The sequence below is a fragment of the Excalfactoria chinensis genome, chromosome 6 (genome assembly GCF_039878825.1).
Source record: "Excalfactoria chinensis isolate bCotChi1 chromosome 6, bCotChi1.hap2, whole genome shotgun sequence".
Lineage (NCBI taxonomy): Eukaryota > Metazoa > Chordata > Aves > Galliformes > Phasianidae > Excalfactoria > Excalfactoria chinensis.
In genome coordinates, this window is record NC_092830.1 from 12,448,275 (window position 1) to 12,470,967 (window position 22,693).

Consider the following 22,693-nt stretch of genomic DNA (forward strand, 5'->3'; position numbering starts at 1 on the left):
CCAAATGGAATGAAGTGCATCTCATCATGTGTGCTTCAGTTTGTTGCTGAAGCCCCAGCCTTACCCCAGGCTTTGGGGGCAGTGAGCACTGCTCTGAGTGGGCAGGAGACCACTTGGGAGCCCTGGCTGTTGTCATTGAGTACTGCTAGCTCTTGCCATCCCAGTGCCTCCACGTACCCAGATGCGCCATCCTTCCCTCCCTACCTGCTGCATAGTGATGGTATGGCTGCACCATGCATGCAAGCAGTAGTAAACTAATTGTGATCTGCATGTCCTGTGGGATGCCCCCTTAGTAGTGCAGCTAATGGAAGATGGCAAAGTGGCTCGTACAGCGAGCAGGAGGAAGGCTGATGGACACCACGCTGCTGCTGCTGCTGCTGCTGCCTTCATTTTTGCTCTGTATTCCAAATAACTCCCCTGCTCAATTTGCTACCCACACAGCAAAGCATTGTCCCATTTTATCTGGTTCCCCTGATACTTCCATTGCTTATCATATGAAGATCTGTGTTAACATTTATCAAAACAAATGGCAAGCCTGGGACCTTTTAAGTAGTTTTTTTAGTTAATAAAACCAATCTTCTACTTCTGTTATGTTAAAAGTACATTATCTTTTTATTACAAACTCTCTGCAGCTCAGTCTGTTTTCCTTCTTGGCAATTTCATGACTGCTCTGCTTGATCGCTGTATGGAGAATTACAAAATCATTAAGGGTGGGGCTTTACCAGCTGACTTACAGTACAAGCCATTTCTCAAAATAACCACAACACTGCAACGCTGATGTGTAATTTACGTCACTGTATGTTTTTATGAAATAGTTTGCGGCTTGTTCATTTCGATGTAGAACTGAGTATCTCTTCTCTCGCTTTTTAATCACAAGCTTTTTTTTTTTTTTTTCCTTTTTTACTTTTTAATATTTTCCACTCTCAGGCTTGGCCGGCCTCCAACTTAACAGCTACAGTCAGGGAGGAAAAAAAAAAAGAGATCTGTTTTTTTCTTTCCCTTTTGCCTGCAGTTTAACTGCGAGTGTGTTTTCCTCTTTGATGTATACAATGGTGTTAACTGCTCTGGAAGAGATGGTAGATCTGGGGCAGAATAAATCGCACCGGGTAAAGCTGGGGGTTTATAAAATAGATGCAAAAGTTTGGAATTTCAAACCATAGCAAGCGAATGACGCTATAGAGTCTCCTGCTCCAGTACATTTCCTTTTTAAAAATGACTTTCTGTATAATGTCTTGTAATTAGAACAGGAAATCATTGAGTAACTGGAAGAAGAAGAAGAAGAAGAAGAAGAGCACTTAAACTGAAAAGAAAATTACCTTCTGAGAAATTATATTCACAATTTTGTTGGTTTTTTTTTTTCCTCTGAATTTTTTTTCTTCACACTGCGCTGTTGGTAATGATAGTAACAGATGTACCTACTCTTATCTGCATCATTGTTCTGACGGGCTGCTTTTTTCTGGGAAAAGAAAGGTGGTTTTCAGTAACACAAAAAAAATGAATGGACAGAAAATGGGAAATGCCTAATTACAAAAAATATTCCGTGTCACAACAGAGTAGCAATTAAATTGAAACTTCAATATAATTATCAATAACAGTCGAGCCTGGAGCCATGCCAGGCGCGTAAAGTTGCTGCTCAGCCTTTATGTGGTTGCTAGGAGCACGGCGAAAAGTATAAAGCTTGGAGAAAGGAATGTCTAATGTAATAAAGTAACAGAAGGTAGCATAAATCATTGTGAGAGCAGTTCGTATTGACATTATTTTACTTAAATTGGGTTGAAACTAGACATTTAGTCTTACAAGAGGCACAAATTCATATTTCTTCTGAAGAAATAACTCTCTGCTTTCTGGGAAGGAGCAGAGCGTGTGCTTTCCTAACAGAGCCCAATACATATTTGGAGCCTTTTAAGCAAAAATCTTTAAATGTTTGTTTCTGTTGGCATCCAAATGCGTTTGCACTAATACGATTAAAGGAACTAAAGGGCAAAATACTTGGCAGATTTTGCAGTTGAGGTAATTAGGTACAGGAAGGAACATGCATAGTTTTTCCATCAAGCTCTATAAAATCCTGGTGTGAAGGTCTTTTTAAAGCAAAAAAAAATCGCTAGCTGATGTTGGGAGTAGATTATGGCGGTTAGCAATAACATTGTACTCTGATGTTTCTGAAACAAGCAAACAAAAAGGAGTTACATTTCTGTATTTCTCTGTTCTTTCTGTAAATAGTTCTGGCTCTGGATGGATTTGTTAGGAATGCATGCTTTTAGCAGGCTCTTTTTCTTTCGGGGCTTTTAATTGTCTTGCGTTACATATTAAAAATGGTTGTGCTGATTTGAAAAGTCAGTTCTTGCATAGATTCATTGTGTTTGGCATTTCATGCATCTCTTACTTACAAAGACAACTTGAAGAACATGTAATCCAACATAAATGCCAGGCTGTGCCAAATCCCGGCTCTCTTTACCCCTCACAAAGGGAACTGTTGGATTACATCTGTGCATATATAGGCAGTGCTTGTAACACAGGGGCGGAACCGTGCGCTGTAATTACAGTTGCGCTGTTTTCAGCTCTGAAATATATAAGTAAATGAAAAATTGACATTGGAGGGGGGTTATTAAAACAAGTAATTATGGTATAAGCGTAGGATTAGAGCCATTTCACTGGGATCTTAGAAGCAGCATACTGTAGGTATTGTCTTTTACCTTGTTTTCTTTACTGAAGCTACAGAGTGAGACGCAGAAATACAGCACTGTGGTTTTCTAAGACCTCATCCAAATGATTTTAGAAATCGCATTGTTTTCCTGGATTTTAAGGAAATGCAATCAGCATTTCAATCCTCCTAACAGTAAACTTCTTCTGACCGTGTTTACCAAAAATATTCAGCAATATGCACTAAGCCCACTGCTAAATGACGTGTTAGATTGTGCTAGAAGAGAAATGCTTCTTTGGGCTTGCGTTGTATTAGGGATTGGTCTACTTTGATTTCTCGTTTCTTGTGTGGGTGTGGCTGAGAAAAAAAGTCTTTGTTCCAGGCACACTGTTTGTCTTTCACTAAACAAATCTTCAGTTTATTCAGTCTTTATTCATTCTTAGAGCTTTCTATTGAACACAGAGTGAGTGAATAAGGAGAGGAAAAAACGCATCATGAAGTACTCGGTGGAGTTGCACAAGCGTGGGTAAAAGTGATCCAATGAAAAACTGCGTGATTGTAATTTATGCCGTGGGTCTGAGTTAAGATGCTGATCTGCAGGGATAGGAAGTTTGCGTAATTCTGTGCGGGGTCTTAGAGCAGTTTGTCTGGAAAGTAATGGTTTACTACAAAGGCTCATGGAACATACGTTTATATGTACCCTGTTTAAAAAGCTGACCACATCCTGGCTTGAGAAAAGCGTTGTCAGATCAACAGATTCAGCTCACCGCTATCTACACAGGGGTATAAAGTAGTAATAACGGTCAGGCAGGCGTATATGAAACTCTCGGAGGAGCTAAAGGATGGATCATGTGCTTGGTAATTCCTAGAACAGTTTTCCTGATCTGATTTTAGGGTTTGCTAATAAAGGAGAGACTGACCTAATCCCAGGAGCCGTTGTCACGTTGTTTTGGAGGCTCGTGGGACACTTACTGAAATCGAGGCATGGCCACATCCTTATGGCTGAACAGAGATGTTAGGGCCAGAAATTTCACTTTCTCAGAGAAGTAACGTAAATGTCGTTTACCACGATGTATTACTTTGGTACACAAGTGGTTTCATCTCCCCACCTACCTCTGGGCTGCAGGCAAAGTTCAGCATTCAGGAGCTGTGCCCATAAAAGCAGGGCTTCCCCAGCCCCTCTGCCATGCTGAGGTTTTTGCAGCGTCGCATTTGTCTGCACTGGTGACATTCTGGACGGTCTGTCTGCTTCCAGAGACTTCTGAAAATGTAGGCTTTTGTGTGTCAACATTTCCATTGCCTCACGCAAATCAAGACGAGCTGTGCCTTTGTATTTAGCTGGAAAGAGCTGATCTGACATTTCTTTCAATATCTGAAGTGATTTTTACTTTAAGGCTAAGAAAGATGATTTCGGTATTAGTAATGGGATTAAATATTAGACCTTTTGTCTCCGTCAGAAGAAATAGCTGAGTTATTCAGTAATCAGGGTAAGCAGAAAATGTAAGCTGCGCGCTCTCTTGCTTTGTCTTCATTGGCATGCAGGGAAAGGCATGTTCAGCTGCCCCACCTGAGGAGATAAATGAGCATAAAAAGAAGTGCTGTTAAGTACTGGCTGCATACCTGCAAATGACTAATTTCTCATGTTTGCATCTCTGGATTTTTGCTGTTAGGTTTCCTGCTGGTTGTCATATGATGAAACTTGATTGTGATAGTTCAGCATCCGCCACCTTTATGCCCAATATCATGTAAAGCTCAGGGGAACGGAAAGAAGCGTGCTCAGGACTGCTTCTTGTTTTGAACATACCTTTAGACGGTGTGAGCTGCTTGGAAATTCATTTGTTCATTGTGCTCTGTAGGTGTTTTATTGAGTCCTGCTGCATTTGCAGTTAATACGAGGGAAGTTCCCTCCACCTGTTGGGCAGCTTCGCACTACTGCATGGGTTGGAGCAGCCCTGCTCCTGTCTGGGGCCCTTTGGTGGTTGCCGGTATCAGGCACTTCAGAAGGGCCTTAGTAGCTGTGCTCTGTGTGGCTCACGTGTTATTATTTTTAAAAGGCAGTAGGTAGTGTCAACATGAGTTCAGTGGGGCTGTATAGAGAGCTGAGTGAAAATGGCAGATAATATTTCTATCAAAGCAGCCAAGTTGGCAAAGGGTGGCGAGCACTTTGATTCAGGCAATTGGCCAGCTTGTTCAGAGTGGGGTTTCCTTAGTCAGGTGGAGTCCCTTGTGGGGAGGCATGACAGAACTGGACAGGAAGCCAGAGAAGAAGCTGTTTCAGTAAATATTCTAAACTATTTAACTTTTCTTTCAGAAACCACCATAATAATGACCTTTAATGACCTTTGGGCCATGGGTTTTCTGAGCTCCTTGATTAACAGCCTTGTTCTGTGTTTTTTCTGATGCAATAAGTGATGCAATAAGAGTAATTCATTTTTTTTCTTTTCTTCTTCCAGGTGAGGATGATGAAGATTCAAACCTGCTAATTCTCAGCTACCCACAGTACTGTCGCTATCGTTCCATGTTAAAGCGCATTCAGGACAAGCCTTCTTCAATACTAACAGACCAGTTCGTTTTAGCCCTGGGTGGCATTGCAGTAACAAGCAAGAACCCCCAAATCTTCTACTGTCGGGATACATTTGATCATCCAACCCTTATAGAAAATGAGAGTATATGTGATGAGTTTGGTAAGTCGCTTAACAGCTATTTTCCTTTTTACACAGTAAGGACATTTTTCTTCTTAAGTGTTCACTGATTTCCAAGGGGAAAATGTGATTCCTTTAAAGTGAATCAATACTATTTATTGTTTGAAATTTTAAGTACCAAATGTGCTCTTTCTACTGAGTCTGAAGGCTTCTAGCTACTACTGATCTCACATTTGCAGCTTGAGTTTATCACAATCAAAGATAATGTTACATGGACAGAGTATGTAGCACAGTTACTCAGTATAAGTGAAAGGATCCCTTGTCTGGATTTGAAATTTATCTCCCTTAACCATTACCCTGTGTCCTATGTCTTTGCAGAAGCTTTACAGTGTGTGTTGTTTTGCTAAAGTCATTGTTGGTGCTTTATGCTAATAAATGCAAAACAGGAAAACTCCCTGTGCATCCCATTGCTGCTGCAGAGCACTCATCAGCTGTGCATCTGCTCCAAGGGCCTTGAACAAATGCCACCTATAGACTGTGTGTTTCTGGCCTTCCTGAAAGATGGGCTTTTTCAGCAGGAGTTTCAGCTAGGAGTTTGATTTTCCATGTGCAGAGGCAGTTCTAAGATGTGATCTCTTAATTCAAAGGGTATAGAGAATATTATGCTGCTTCAGGGGAGTTTGCAGTCCCTCATGGTTTGGGAAGAAGGTGTGCTGCAAGATGCAGCTTCTGTAGCTGCCAGGTGATTTAAAACTTGGTTTTGTTTTGCTTTGCACTGTGTTGTTGAGTCAACCCAAGTACAGAATTTGTGCTGGTGAACGTGTGTGAGAATGAATGTAATGGATCCAGTGTGATTTCTTTAACAAAGTGCCTATGCTATGAGAATCAAGTTTTATTACCCTTAGCACTAGATGGATGAGCACCACAATTCATGCTAGCGAAATCTCCTTGCATAGCGGTGGGCTGCACCTTTGCTGTGAGCTCCATACATCTCTGCAAGAAGCTCGTGTGGTCTTTTAGACAGTTTTTTAGATGTGTTTAATGCATAATAATGGGAGCGAGAGGGAAGGTGCTCGGCAGTGCTTGTAATGGGAGAGCAATGTCCCCCTTTGTCCTAACCCTGGCATGTTGGTTACTGGTTTTTTGCCCAGTCCAGGCCTTTCTTATGGCAGCAGAGGGGAGCACCAGCTCAGCAGGTTGAGCTGAGGCATTTCAGTGCCGTGGAACTGCTGCTGTACCACGCACAGAACAGCTTGATGCAGGTAGGAAAGAGCTGTCCTCCTGTACTGTTGTCACTGGAGCACGTTGCTACTATGAAGAGTTTTAATTTTGTGGTGTTAAGCTTTTACAAAATTAGGTCCAAATTGTCAAGTCCACTTACAGTCACACCAAACATTACAGGCTTTGAATTATGACTATAAACGTCGGTTCCTCTTGGGGATGGAGAGGTGGAAAAAATGAATGAAATATCCAGGAAGTTTGTTTCAGTAACTCAGTAGTATTGTGCTGAGTTTTATTTACTCTGAGCTTTACCTTAGAATATAAAGTTGAGTTTTAGTTGACTATCCTTCTCATATAGGAAAGGTTATTTTGGGCTTGAAGGCGTTTGATGAGCATACCATCTGTTTTCTGCAGAGTATTTTATTCAGGGTCATTCCTTGATTACAGGTTTGTTGAAATAGTTGGATTCATAATGTAAGTGTATCATGGAATATTAGTAATAGATGAATCAAAGAGACGTGGAGTGATACAGAAACTACGCTCAGTGAACCATAGCAAGTGCTTTGTTCAGTCTCTGAAAGCTAACTATGCCATTCTCTTGACCTTTGCAAGGCAATTATCTCATTATCAAACCAGAGCCACAGAAATCTTTGCCATAGAAATTAATAATGTGTATTTAAAACATAGTTTGGTTTAAGAAGCAGATTTTCTAAACGCCTATTAAGAAATAAAAAATCAACTATTCTTTAAAAATATTTTTTACAAAAATAATGATGTGGTAGAATTTGCAAACCCTGCTGTGCTAAGAAGGAAAAACTAGCCGGTATATGGTTCCATCACTGTATTGCAGGCTGCGCGGTGTCAGTTATACTACCTTTGTTGACGGCAACAGGCAGTGTGTCGTTTTATCCCTTTCTTTGCTGGCTGGACAATAAAACGTACAGCAGTTCATTATACAAACAGTTTATGTTCATACCTTGTAGGCTGATGTCACTTGTGGAAAGTGATGACTGCTAGAGCTAAACAGAGGCAGGGTGGTATAGTAGATAAATTGATTACTCCAAGGCACTGGTATTTATCAGTTCAATCTGAGGGGGAGACCAGATTACAGAAATGTGGCTGAAATTCTGAAAAGCTGCTTATAAGGTGATCCAGACCCATTTAATTTTGAGGAGCTTGGCTATTTTTTAACTTGCAAATGAAAGAAGTGTGCAGAAAGATGAAGATGGGACCCTGTGTATTTCTCCATCACCTGGAACTCCCCATAATTTAAAGCAAACGTAATTTGGGGCAGTGTGGATGAACAACACCTTTGTGAGATCCCAAGACTACTGCTGAGGATGCAGGGTTCCTTCAGAAACTGCTGGGTAAAGTGCCGCACCTCCTCTGAGCACTGGAACACCATGCAAGAGATACAGCTAATACCAAGGAGACATCAGAAACACCTCTACAAAGAGCCCCATTCACCGTGGCACGTAGTTGTTGTTCTTGTTAGGCAGTTTTAATAGAGAGAAATGTTTTTCCAGGAAGTATTATCCCTGGTTTAATTACACCTTTCTAACAAAAACATTTTGTTCTGCTCTGATTCCTTCTCGTCCCTCCACCCTTTTTCCCCATTCTGAGGTTAGCAAAAAAATAAATAAAGCAGGAAACGATCAAGTTTTGTTGACAGAAGTTAAGGTGGAAACTTCTGGGTTTTTGGTGTGAGATTTTTGTCTCTTTAAATCCTAAAGGTCTGTAGATGCTATGCATCAGCTCCCTCCTCAGACATGGCTGGAGGACATGTGTGAGGTGCTCCAGGCCCAGCTGCTTTGGGCTGTCCTGTGTGGATGGCTGCAGTCCGTTGTAGAGCTTCCTCCAGGGGTCGGGGCTGCAGGCAGCTCCAGCTGTGCCTCCAGCATGGGCTGCCACCACAAATACCTGCTGAGGGGGCCGGCAGCTTGGAGCCTCTGCCAGCATCTGAGCAATCGTCGTTTCTCTTCAACTCCAGGCCGTTGCTACAGACAGTTGTCAAAATTGTTTGAGTTAGCAGCCCCTGGGGTTGCTGTTGTGGAATAACTTTTGTAAATACATTTAATTTACTAGCATTTGCTGTGTGATCTGTGTGAACTGGGGCTGTTTACTCTGGGGAAAAAGGAAGCTGAGAGGAAACCTTATTGCTCTCTTCCAATCTCTGAAAGGTGCTTACTGTGAAAGCAGGACTGGTCTCTTCTCACCGGTGATAGGATGATGGGAAATGGCCTCAAGTTGTGCCAGGGGAAGTTCAGGTTGGATATTAGGAAACACTTCTTTACAGAAAGGGTTGTTAAGCACTGGAATAGGCTCCCCAGGGAGGTGGTTGAGTCACCATCCCTGGATGTGTTTGGATGTGGTGCTCAGGGATGGGATTTAGTGGAGGGTTGTTAGGGTAGCACAGTTAGGTTGAGGTTGGACTCGATGATCTTTAAGGTCTTTTCCAACCTGAGCACTTCTATGACTCTATGATTCTGTTCTTTATGCTGCAAGAGCAAAGGAATGAAAAAATAGCAGTCCTAATAGCTTTTGTTATAGACCAGAGAGATCTAACTGGAGGCCAGGCTGCCTGTGTGGTGTCCAGAAGATGTGTTTGAGGGCTTGGGGCAAGAAATCAGTGTGCAAAGTAGTTGCTACAACAGCATGCAACCTTTCAGTGCTTGCCTACTTGAAGGAGGTGACTTGATTTTCTACCAGGCCTGCACCTGCTCTGCTGCAAGGAGAGACTTCCAGGGCTCGTTGGTGAGAGTGGCTTCTTTCCTCAGCCACCTGTGGGCTGCATTGCAGGAGGCACGTGGGACCCTATTGTGCCCAGCTGTGTCCCTTGGCATAGATTCCACAGGCCTGGGGCTGCATGGTGCTGTGGGAGCAGGAGAATCAGGTGAAGGTGGGTTTCTGCAGCTCTATCACTTTCTCTGTGTGAAAACCAATGCAGAAAAACTTGTCACAGTGCTTTGCTGAATGAATACTGGAAATCCTGCCCACAATGGGTGAACCAGAAACTTGTCATCCATTTTGTGTGCATGTGTTTGATTGCTGTTCAAACAGGAGTGTGAAGGAAAACTGAATACCTTATTTCTTCCTGGTTTTTAAAAAATATATTTGGTAAATTTTTGATCGTTATGGCTTAATTTTGTAGCAGGCTGGGTCCAGTGTGCCATTTAAAAAGCTATTCGGTCCCTGAGGTGCTATAAACACATGTTGGCCCCTGAAAGAAGGTTAAAAGTTTTATACTTTCCTGTAGAGGCTAATTTTTTGTAAAACGTTTCATACCAAAAAGCGAGAGAACTGCATCCTGCTGTGGTATTAATATCATTTGTTTTTTCTGTAAGAATGAAACTTCGCTGTTTTACCATAAGAAGAGCAATGCAGAAAGAAACTTCTCATTATGTAAATGATGCATAGAGGTGTTGCAGTCCCCACTACTCCTCCCTCCCCTTTCCTCCTAAAAAACTAACTATGTATTGCTTGCATGGGGAAAAACCATCTACATTCAAAACATAACATAGCAAGACTAACTGTACTTTGACCAGCTCAGATCTCTCTATTGAGCAATACAAAAAGCAGATCTTCTCATTGCTGGGAATGAGTTGGAGTGAGGAATGATTTTCCTAACCTCTGGAGTTTTCTGTGATATTTTCAGGACTTACCTTCTTTCTTGTTGTAGGCCAGGGAAATGGGGCTGCAAAGAAGTGAGGGCTGTTTAGGGATAGGTCATGTGCTGCAAACAACACCTGGGATGGGAGCTGATGGCTTTAGGGTGTGGAGTGGTATGGTACCTTTATTCCTGGAGCTGCTGAAATTTTGTCTTTGCTCTCATTATGCATCTGAACTATGAGTTTGTGACTCATAGTTAAAATACGTGGCTTATGGGGTAAAAGATAACAAAACAAAACCAAAACAGGGAATGAAACTTAAAAGAAAGGAAAGAAAAAGACAAAAGAAGAAAGAATATTTCCAGTTTAATGAACTGCAGAGTTTTACTGTTGATGACGTTCTTTATTCGTGTGAGTCAAAATAATCACCCTTAAGAATGAAAGTTCGGGGGTTTTTTTTATGTTTTTCAGCAGAAGTAAAATGTCAGCGTTTCTGCTATTTCAGTTTTGGTTACTTCCAAGGCTGTGTATATCAATGAAACTCAGCAAGGCCAGTAAGAGCTTCCTCTGATTCTGGGTCTTCTAATCTCAAGTCTTCTAATCTTCTCCTATCCCATTAGGTGATCACTTGTCCAGAAGGTAGGCACACTAATATTCTTTCCTCTTCAAGATTTCCTTAGTCTGTATCCATCTGCTGCTTCAAATCTCTGCTGAGTGTCTTTATCAGTGTAGCTCATAACTACATTTTAATAATCAAGAATAGGTCCCAAGTTAATTCAGCCAAAGTTGGTATCTGTTTGATGTAGCCAGCTTTCATTCTTTATAAGAACAGAGCAAGTTCAACATTTAGTCTCTAAAACTGGCTAGACTAAGTGTGTTATCACTCGTGTGTTATAGTAACTTAACAAGTAATAGGGATGTTTAATCAGCAGGTATTAGCTGTGATTAACTACAAGATTCCCATGAGTGTGCCGTCAGTCCCCCACCTTTTGATATCGGCATCCAGCATGAGGTTGTACAGGCTGCAGGTCAATAGTGGAAGAGCCTTTTTTTTTCCTTTCCTTTTCTGATTTTGCATCTTTGGAATGTTGTATGTCCTGTGCACAGAGGGGTCTCCCTGTCCTTTGCATCTCCCGGGCAGATGGACACCCAGCTGGGACGGGGCAAAGGCTCAAGCTGGTTGGGCACTGTGCCGGCTGAATCTCATCCTGTGTGACATCTACACTGTAATGGTGGAAACAGAAGCTTGCTTTTGCTCCGTTTAAAATGCACTCAAAAGCTTTAAAACCCTCTTTTTACCTCTATGCTTTCCTTGGCGCCATTTATTTTTGAGTTTGTAGATAAATGCACTCAGGCTATCCTAACACAAAAACCGTATTAGAGTGGGACCGCAGTTGGTGCTCCTCTGCTAAGAGTGGAACACTGGAGCATTTACAGATGTGACAGGAAGAGCTTGGAGACGTTCTTGTAGCGTGTTGCTGGGGCCTCTTTAGATGCAGCTTTGTGGTGGCATCTCCAGGAGTCTGAAAAACGTGCACAACTTTTGGTAGGCCCTGCGTAGTGTGGCTTAGCTAAATATTGCACATTTTAACTCTATCAAAACAAAAACAGGACGTAGCTGGAGGGGAAGTAGTGATTAATGCATAATAGTGCTATATACAATGTAGATAGATAAATGTACATTTCCTCCCCCTCACACCCCACCTCTGCAAACATAAGCTTTTAGCCTGAAAATCTGGAAGTGTTCTGGATTCTGGTCAGACCTTTTTCTTATTTTGTTAATTCAACTGTAGAGTGAGATATTAACGATCCCCAGATGTTGTTTGTAATGATTGATTTTTCAGTTGTGAAAAAAATACTCGCAGTTTTTTTAAACAATTGATATTTTCTAGTGTGCTCTGCAGCATTTGAATGAAATGTCTGAAGGCAGAGCTGTTTATATGCCCAACATAATTGCTTCTGTTAAGTGATTTCTTCATTCTTAACATTTTTAGCTCTAATTGCTTTTCCCCCATACATCTAAAAATAAATATTTGCGAGTTTTGCATTCTGTCCCTCATTGAAACGCATAAAATATTTGTATACTGGAAGCAAAAGGCACCGATAAGGGGTCACATTCTGTCTCACTGAGGGTGGTGTAAATCCAGAATGACTCCCTTCACTTCAGCAAATGTTACTCAGGTTTTCCCCAGTTAACCAAGGGCAGAATCTCACCCAAGGTTAACAGCAGGCTGCTAAGTGAGCATAAGTAATGTGTGGTAGAGTAAGATAAAATACCTTCCTGTCTGTAAGAACTTCAATAGAAACAAATGCTGCTTTATTTTTACTTTTCCTTTTTTTTTTTTTTTCCTTTTTTTTTCTTTTTTCTTTTTTTCTTTTTTGGTGCATTTTTACTAGCAACTACAGCTGTAACCAGGATAATTACTAAGATAGACTATTTCTCACTCCATAAAACCAGGGTCAGATCTCCTCTAAGGCCTGCTTCTGCAGCTTGGCTGGGGTGCTCAGTGCTGCTCCATCCCTGCAAGCAGCAGACATGGGATGCTGGGCAAGGGGCTGCCCCTTCTTCCTGCCCCCACCTTCTGCTGCAGTGACTGGGGCAGACATGGCCAGGAGCTTGACCTGGGGCCTTGGGTACCTGTACCCACTGACATGGCTCAGGGTGGTCATGGAGGAGACAGCGATGGTGCTCCCACCTCCAGTCCAGTGCTTTTGCTTGGAAGGCTCCTTTCCTTTCCTGTGTTTTGGTTGAGTAGTGGGCACATGACGGTGCTGTGGGGTTGCGTGTTTCCTTAGCCTGAGTTTGGCAGAGGATGAATGTGTCCTTGCAGCAAGACAGGGTTAGGGAGTGTGCCGCTCTTCTGTGTGATCAGTGTAGACTGTCACGTGGGCTTCATTGTGTGTTGCATGCGCCTGCTTTCTTGGTGGCCATTCACCAACTGGCGGTAGATTTCAGCTGCGTGGCTAACTTTACATTTCCCTCATCAAAATCACTTTTTGTCCTTAAATCAAAAAGCAACCTGAGCCGCATTCATCGCAAGCACGAGCGTGATGTCAGAGGTGTGCGGTCTCATTGTGGGAACCATCTTCTCATTATCACCATTTTGAACAAGCACTCCCGAGAGCGTCCTCATGTGAGTGTTCTGTGCCCCAGTGCCCAGGGGCCACGGGACTGCGCTGCAGGGCTGGGTGTAGAGCGACGGGCCCGCCTCCCTGCCCTGCGAGCAGAAGGAGAAGTGGTTTGTGTCAGAATATGGTCACATTCTTCTGATTAAACCCGCTCAAAAAAGACAACATTGTAATATTTTCCAGCGACTGTTTATCATGAATTACGTCAGCCTCGGTTTAAATTGCTATTATTTCTCCTTAATGCTTCTTGGTGCCTGCGTAATTTACAGCATTGGCAGCTGCGGGACTATGAAATAACGTTTCACAACCACCATACAATAGTAAAGAACATGAAGTTTTTGTTGTTAATTATTATGGGTCTCCTTTAACTTTTTTACAAAGTGACATAAAATATTGTTGAGGTATTTATGGTTAAAGCTACTTTTACATGGATCTATTTTGCTTCTGGCTAGTTCTTAACTAAAGCAGTCATTTGTGGTTATTATGCCTTGGGAGATATTATGTCAGAACTGGTTTAGGAGTATTATTATGTATCACATGTCATATATTACATGTCAGCACTTGAGGCTGTCTTTCAATAAAAACAAATGTAATTTCAGTTAATGGTCTTTTAGGTGTAGGCCATTTGTAAACTTACCTGAGTTCATTTGAAGGTATACTAAAAAGCTTTGTTCTCGTGGAGTGCACTTGAGTAATTTCATTTTGGCTTCGGATGGAATTTCCAAAATATTTGTCATTATTTCAGTCGGAGGGTACTGCCTCTCGAAAGCAAACAGTTTCCCAATCCCCAGGTTAATGTACACATTTAAGGAGCTGTAACTGTTACTCATTACTTTGTTTACTTTTCCCCCTTTGAGCTCCTGCTTCCCGGGTTCCCCAGTGCGGGGCTGGGGCAGTATCCCAGGCAACTAAGCCACCTAATGATGATGCTGCGCGGTGCTGCCCAGATGAATAGCGTGTAGATCCGGAGATTATCCGTGGGAGAAGGGTGGTAGAAATTAAAGGTTGCAGGCAAGTTTTAAGTTTCCTTGAAGTTGCATTTCAAATTTGGAAAATGCAAACTTAGACAAAGCAAACTTTGAATCAGTGTCATTCCCTGCGGTCCCAAATACTATGCATGTTATCCAGTACTTATTTGAAGCAAGAAATGAGGCATACAGGGTGTGCCAGAAATATTACAAAGGGTGAAGACACATGAATGACTCGTGTGAACTTTTTGTTGTGTTTTTTTTTTTTCCTTTGGCATCTAATTAGTTAATTACTACTACTCCAACAAACAACAACAACAAAAGAACAGCAAAAAAAGACATGATTTCTCTCCCCCACCTATGTTTGAGCACCATAAAAATGATCAAAGCCTGTGTTTGTTTCTAGTTCCATTTGATTCCATGGGACCACCGGTTTTGGTGGCTTCATTCTTGGGAAGGGAAACCCTGCTGGGCAAAAAATGAGTCTCTGTCCCCGCACGGACAGCCAGGCGGATGGTGTGAGGGTGCCAATGTGAAATTAGAACGGGAAGAAAAGAGCAGGGGGAGCATCTCGTGTGCTACTGGGTTGGAATTTAATAAGAGGCATAAAATGGAGCGGAATTTGTCTGGACACTGCAGGATTTTTTAATATTAGGCACCATGCTTGATTTCCCTGGAAATGAGTGAGCAATCTGAATTTAGAGTTGTTTGGCGGGGGGAGGGCGCGTTTCTTTTTCTTTTTTAATCAAAGGCATTTCAGCAGCCGATCCAAGTGAAAAGGGGATCTATCATTACGTAAGAATGTAGCAAACTTTCCCGTTTAATGAATGAATATTAGGCATTTCTGAAGCAGATAAAAGATGGTAAAAGAGGGAGACAGAGCTGACGTCTTGGAGATTTTAATAAAGATTGAAGTTAGTAGTGAAAAGGTCAAAGTGCCATTTGTTGAGCCCCTGCTTCTGGCACGGTTTCAAAGCTTGCAGTGCTGACTGTGGGGCTGTGATGTGTGTTAATGAACAGTTGTGGCACTTAACTGAGATCATGGGTTGGTCACATGAATATATATAAAAGATAGGAGCGGAGATTTTTTTCCCCCCCTTTTTGCTGCAGTTTGGCTGCTGGAAGGACTGAACAATTAGAAGAAACGTTTGAAATGTTTGAACACCACATAAGTCCCTTGGTCTGTAAGGAACGTGAGCTAGGAATAATAGGATACCGCTATAGTTAAATATAGTTATTCAAAATTGTTTTTAGCTACAGATGTTATGCCATTTTAGAAACTTAGACTAAATACTGTCAGATCTTGTTTGCTTTTTTAGTATGTTACTCGTTTATTGGGAAATTGGAAATTTAAAACAGCTGGGAAAGGGTTTGGTGTTCACTAAGTAATCTTTCAAATGTGTACATTTCAGCGTTACTCTTATAGAGCTGTTTAAAAAGGACTGAATTGTATATTATAGTTATAAAGTTCTGTAAACACGCTCCGCCGTGTAAATGACAGGGAAACGTGAAATGGGAAAACGAGATAATTCTGCAGCCAAATTTTATGTGTTGCAGACTTGATAAAACAGCAAATGGGTTTCTCAGTTTAAACTACTTGCAACTTCCAGGAATGTGCGTGGAGGTTACAGACACGGTGTATGAAATAGCAGCAGAAAATAACGTTCCTTCTCCTCTAGTTCTCCCTTTGATGTTTATGTCAAGACGAAGGAGTTAATTTATCTAAGAGTTTCTCTGCGTGAGTTGGACTGTACAAAAGCAATCATGTAGAAATAATAGACTTCCATTGGAAGTGCTGTACTATTGCAGTTTTAATAGCTCTTCAGTTCTGCTCAACAATTAGTCCATACATTTTATAGCTGTGTCTTTAAGAAACTGGCACACTCAGCAAAATCAGAGTAATTGGGAGATGATGCAATGTGGGGGGAAATCAGAGGAAGAAAATTAATTGAAAAATAGTGTTTTTTTTCTTTCTTCCTTCTTTTTTTGTTTGTTTGTTTGTTTGCTTGCTCTGGAAATTTCAAACACTGCAGTAGGAATTGCGGATGGGTGAGATTCCTGCAGAATCTAAGTTCCACGTGGCTGCATTTCTGTGAATTTATTTTTGTTTTGAAACTAAACTCCAGAGGAGGCAAGCTAAGGCATTAGAAGGTTTTGCTTCACTTTGCTCTTTGTGATATTGAGTGAGGGCATTAATTGTGATCAGAAGGAGTCTTTTGGTTTTCTTCCATTCTACTGACCAGTGCTGATAGGGGAAGTTCTCAGTACCTGTCAGCATCTTTGTAAATGCAATGAGACAGATCATAGAGAATACGTGAATTAGTTTGTATTTTCAGAGCTACTGAACTGAAGGGGCTGGAGCAATCACTCTGTTCTCATGTCCACTGGAGAAGGTGCTGCTCTTTGCTCAGAGGGGTGTGAGCCCCCATCTTCCAGGGAGAGCCAGTGGATGCTGGGACTTTGTTCAGATGGCTTTTTCTTCATGTATCACTATCGAATAAGGAGGCAATGTTAAAAAATGGCAGCATCTCACTCAAAAAACAAAACATAACAAAAAAAACAGTTGCCTATTATTTTTATTTATTAATGAATTTATTGTCCATTATGAAGCAAAGGCCAGAGAAGCAGTGAGAATTTGCAGTTCAACTTAAGCTTGGACCTGGATAATGTATGTAGTTGTGTCTTGGTCTTTTAGTGATCGAACAAGCATTTCCCTGTACCACAGGGCCTCTTTGTTGGTCTTAATGCCATGAATTACAGAAGGGCAATGGCAGATAACCAGATGACTTCAATAGGAGAGCAAACCTGCTTCTCAGCTGAATAAGCAGGGAGACAGTGAGAAGAAACAGAGAGGTGTTACTGCTGCTGTGTATAATACTAGAGGAAATCATTATCAGAGCCCCTAAGAGCTAACATTTTGGTTAGTCATTCAAATGATTATGGCTTTCTGCAAAAGGATGATACTGCTTCATGGGATAACTGCGCTGCTAATGCTCCACTGCATCATTCTGAACTACAAGCTGCAGAGAAAACATGAAAGAGCGGAAGGAGTTTATGACAGATTTTTCCCACCTTCACTTTTGTTCCTGAGCCTGATGCCCATGTTTTGCATATTGAAACACTGGATAGGGTTGAGGAAAGAGCCAAACAGCAACTCATGGAATGAAGACGTCTCCAAGTGAAAGACCAAAGAGTGTCGTGCCATTCAGTGCATGGAGGGAAGAGGTACAAAGGGGCCTTCTTAAGGCCTGGTAGCACCTCCACAAGCAGACTGTAGACTCACAAAATGGCTTGAGTTGGAAGAGACCCTAAAGCCCATCCAGTTCCAGCCACCTTCCATGGGCAGGGTTGCAGCACTCCAGATCAGGCTGCCCAGGGCCCCATCCAGCCTGGCCTTAGGCACCTCAGTGGATGTGGCTCCCACAGCTTCTCTGGGCAGCCAGATCTGTGATTGCAGAGACCTCTCTAATTTGGTGAATGGGCACATAGTAGGACCCAGTCCTACAGAGAAGAAACAGGTAAATTAATGATGAAACTAAGGCACAGTTATCTAGCAGTGAGGGGTAATTACCCAGGAGAACAGCTTAGCTTGAGGTAACATAGATTCTTTATTACTTCAAGCTTTTAAATCAAGGCTGCTTTCCAAACGACATGATCCTTACTCAAACAAGAGGTACTGTCTTCATTCAGCAGTCACTCTGAAGTTGTACAGGCAGAAAGTAAACAAGGCAGTCATCCTACTGTTTTCTTCTGGCGTTGAAAACCAGCACTGTATTAATATTAAATCACTTGTAGCATCTGGGTCAGCAGGGGCTAGGTTGTGCTGGACCGTTGCACATTCATTATTACACAGTAAACCAAACCTTCCTAAAATTTGCTTTTTGCTCTCAGAACAAGCCCGGATGCTGTGGGCAGTGCCCATCTCGGCACCAACCCTTGCTGCAATCTTGGGGGCTTTGCCTGTTCTCCAGTGGGGAGCCCAGCTGGGGGAGGATCTTCCCCATTGTAGATCACTTTAACGATTGCTGCCAGAGGCTTGCTCCTCTGCTGAAGTGTAACTGGAAAATGTAACTCGATAGCATCTCATTTAAATATGCTGTTACAACTACAAGATCTTGTTCAGACTTAACCAACTCCACGAGTTTTCCCTAATGGGTCCTTCACAGACGTCTTCAGTCACCTTACCTCTTTATGTAGTAGCTTTAAAGAGCACATTAATTAAAATACAGGTGTTTGCAACAAGTAAGTAATAGAAGAGGAGGAATTCATTTGAAATCAGCAGTTTCAGCCTGCAGAAAGGGTAAGAGAATATGTGAAAAGGCTAATGGTGATCATCCAGCTAACATGAATGACATTCCCAGGCACTGCTGCTGCTCCAGCTGAGAAGCGTGGTGTGACCTCCATCTCTGTCGCCACCCTCCTATGTTTCTTATGGGATCTGCAACTGCAGAAGAAGCTGGCCTCCCACTGAAAGCAAGTCTTGGCTGTGGGTTGTCGTGTTTACTTCCAGGAGGTGTTGATTCTCCTTCCCACTTCATTCATTAAATAAATCACATCATCTTGCTAACCTCATGTGAACTTTGGAACTCTGTTTAGGTGATCCTGTGCCTTCTACGAGCTTCCACAGAAGTAAAGCACAAGTTTGAAAGTCAGGCTGAAGAGTATTCTTGGGGTATTTAGGACCCGTTTGCTCAGAATACTGTGTACAAATTCAGCAGTGCAGTTGCCCTCATTCCTTTATATATCCTGATTTTGCAATGAGCCACAATCATTTGACCAATTTGCAAAAAAAAAAAAGGATAGCTCTTTATGGGTTTTTCTGGTGTTGGTGGTTTTGAAAGGCACCCTGTAATTAGGCTGAATATATGTACGTTGTGAATGTTTAGTTATGATAGAGATGGGTTTATTGGAAAACAAAAAAAGGAAAAATTACCTAGCTGCAAATCCTAGCAGTTGTTTAGTTTAGAAGTTTAAGTCAATTTATGGAAGTCTGTGTTTACTGTCTTCAGAACTTGATCATGACATTGGAATGTATTTTGGAAAAAAAGACCCTATAAAATGAAATCCACATTTACGGGTAAGGAGCACAGAGCACTTAGGATCAGCAGTGAGACTGGAGCGTCTCTTTGAAGTGCAGCAGAGAGGAAAGCTTGCCAGTGCCATTTTGGGTTTGGAAGGCAGTGAACTGATACGCTCAGGAAGTTGTAATGCTGTGTAGCAGAGGATGGACCCAACACCATTAGTTTCATGGTGAAAATGTGGACCATGATATCCCAGTGACAGCAGTCTGGAGATAAAACTAGATCTGAAGCACTTAATTTAAAATAAAACTTTATTATAAAAGTCAATTCTCCTAAGATGCTGCTTTTGTGCTGCACTGTGAGTAATCACCATGACTCATCTCGTCTCTGACATGCTGCAGCCATCAACATTCCCAGCCACGAGTGTTGCCCTTTATAAAGGAAATATCCTATTTTTGGTATGGCAATGTCCTCAGTTTTAAAGAATTTTCCTCCTTAAAAGCGCTCAGACAATTAATGCCTCATGCATGTATTCAACAATAGTTGCCTAGCAACACTCAGAACTATTCGGGAGAGCAGAGGGAGCTGAGATGAATGAACCTCAGTGGCTCCCATGCAGGTGAGCCAGAGAAGGCACATAGCTGTGCTGCCTCTTGGGGCTCTGCTTGTGCCCATGGGGAGGAGCTGCCCCAGAGCAGCATTGCAGGCTCCAGCTGGAACCTTGGTCAGGGGTGGAGATGGGGTGAAGAGTGTGCAGTTACTCTGCTTCATTGCCAAGGAGAATTTTGCCATATTTATTGTGCTCCACCTGCAGCTGCAGTAGAGTCCTTCTTAGCTTAGTGGAGATTTCCACACCAGGGTCTAAATGCAGGACACTGATGTGTGATGCTTAGCTCTGGCTCTTCTCTGGTACTGCCACCTGACTCCTACTTTTTCCCTTCTGGAGTATCTTTGACCTCACATGAAGTTTTTCTCTTCTGGAAGATGCCATTCAAAGAAAATAGAAATCTTTCCCCCACTGATTCTCCGCAGTCACCATGTTTCTGTTTCCATTTTGATTTTTTGATATTCCCCCCCCCCCCCCAACAAAAAGATTGAAATGAAATGGTTGGTATGGGGCTGGGATGCCTTAACTGTATCAAGCTGAGCTGAAATTCTGCTTGAGAGACCCCTCTCAGCAGTGGGGATGCAGGTGATGCAGGTGAGCACCATGGCAGTGCTGGTGTGCTCCCATGCTGTGCCCATCCCCATCTCCACACCCCCATTCATGAGGAAAGCGATGAAATTCTGCCATTTTCCTGTTGGATAGAAATCGTATTTTTGACCATCTCAACTTCAGAGGTAAAGGTTAAGAGAAAGATTGTGATCTCCATGGTGATAGAGTTTAGATGGCGTTGAAGCTTTTTGGTGTTTTCTCCAACACCCCATGACTTGTGTGTCTCTTGGCTGCCGACTCTTTGCTTTTGGTATGTATTGCTGTTATTTGCATGTGGAAGTGCCTCAGGAGCCCCACATAAAACACTGGTTCACTAGTTTTAGTGTTTTTTTTAGATTAGACATTAAAATGTTGAAATCAAAATATGTAGGGGGTGGTAGGGAGGTAGCAGACGCACAACGGTAATCTGAATAATGTGATTTTTGGGGTTGCTATTTTTTGACTTAGAGCTGAAAAACAATCACTTATATATCTTGGATGTCTGAGGCTTTCACTCTTTCTGATAATAAAAGGCATTTATTTCTGGCCTCGATGGAAGATGAGATTTCAAACTTAAAATATGCCATGATCCTATAGTCTGGTAGTGCCTTCTGGCGCTGGTCAGTGACTAAATATAGCCATTTTTGAACGGCTATGATAAACCTGGAAGTAATGTTCAGCAGAAAATTCTCAGACAATTCCATAGACAAATGTGGAATATGAAATGACTTTCCTGGATTGCATCTGGTTCGTACTGTATATGCTTTTGTGCCCTGTCTCTCTCATGCCCACGTTTTCCAACTGCTGTCTTAAAAAAATACTTTGTGGTACAGCTAAAAGTTAACTGAAGCATCTCAGTGGTTCGTGTTGGTTCATGCTAAAGCAACAAATAACATAAAGGGTTTTAAATCCCAGCTCTTTCACGCATTCCTTTTGGCTTTGTAAGCCATTTTGCCTTGTTTTTGCAAAAAGAAGATGCATTTACTGACAAAAAAAAAGCACGTTTCCCAAAATTGCCTTCAAATGAGTATTGTCCAGGAACATGCAGATTCTTGCATTGTGTTATGGGATTAGTGGTATTCATCTATCATGCATAATGGGGCAGGTGATATTCAGAGAGGGAAGACAGTCTAACCTCTCCTTTTCAAAAGGATTTTTTTTTGTTGCTTTTTTTCCTGGATAAACCCTTCCCTTCCTCTCCCCTTTCTCCTTCCCCCCTTCCCTCTTTCCTCCTTCCCTTTATTTTCTTTTTCAAGTACATTTCTGCCAGGCTATGTTTAATTTCAAGATGGTGTCTTTGCTAGAAAGATAATCAAATGTAATGTCTTCCACAACCTCTTCATATGCATGACTGCGTAAAGCTTGTGTAACAGTTTATTATTATAAAATTAGTATAGCATAGCATAGAGCAGACTGGGCTCCTGGCCAGATGAACTAGACAATGAATAGTTATATAAGGTTTTGAAGCACATGTATTAGAACACAAGCGCCCTGTATTTTCTTCTCAATTGTCTGCTGTTTGTTAATGTTTCCCTTTCAGTGTGATTGCATCTCAATTTAATAGCACTTGCCATTTCAGGGTTTACTGTGCCAGCACTCACATGGTTACATCCCCTCTGTGCTGCAAAGCCTGCATCTATATTAAAACCAAACTAGGCAAGGTTAGCTAATGGGTACTTTGAGAGATATGCACTTATAGAATTAAGTGATGTATGTAATTGTTAATTTTGTGTTAACAAGTTTGAAAAATGTGTTTCACCAATAATTGAAATGCTCCGTTCTGTGCAACGTGTGACATTTTAATTCTTGTTGAACAGTTTCCTACCTCTGCTCTGTGTTTGCATGGCAGGGTATTATTTTGCAATCAAGATAAAAGCATTATTTATTAAAGTTCTAAAATATTACATTACTGGAAGTTTTAAGCTGCAGATCAATCTCCTGTTTCATAAAAGCATTTCATTGATTTTTTTTTTTAATTGGCCTTTGAATTAAACTTAAGTCCCACATTATGGATTACGTATGATTCCAGAACCAGAGTGGGTTTTTTTTAGTGGCGACGTTGCAGCGTTTTAAAGGAAGCAATGTACCTGTCACAGAACTGTGGGAAAGGCTTGTATTTGGCATGTGCATCTTTGGTGCTGTCAGCTCCCAGCCTGCTGCATTTTTGGCACAGGGAGCCAATTGACTTGGGCTGTGGGAAACCTACATTCAGCACTGTCAGTCCTTGTGTCTTTTTCCGCGTGTCCAAAAGAGCTTCTGTTACAGATT

General features: G+C 41.8%; 1 protein-coding gene across 5 annotated transcripts in view; it reads left to right on the forward strand.

The window, feature by feature from the left end:
* Positions 1–22,693, forward strand: part of ARID5B (AT-rich interaction domain 5B) — a 136,281-nt gene that overhangs the window by 62,556 nt on the left and 51,032 nt on the right. For all 5 annotated transcript variants that reach the window (XM_072340396.1, XM_072340400.1, XM_072340397.1 and 2 more), the window contains one exon: positions 5,095–5,325. In XM_072340396.1, coding sequence (XP_072196497.1) covers positions 5,095–5,325 — 231 coding nt within the window. The remainder of the gene's footprint in view (positions 1–5,094; positions 5,326–22,693) is intronic.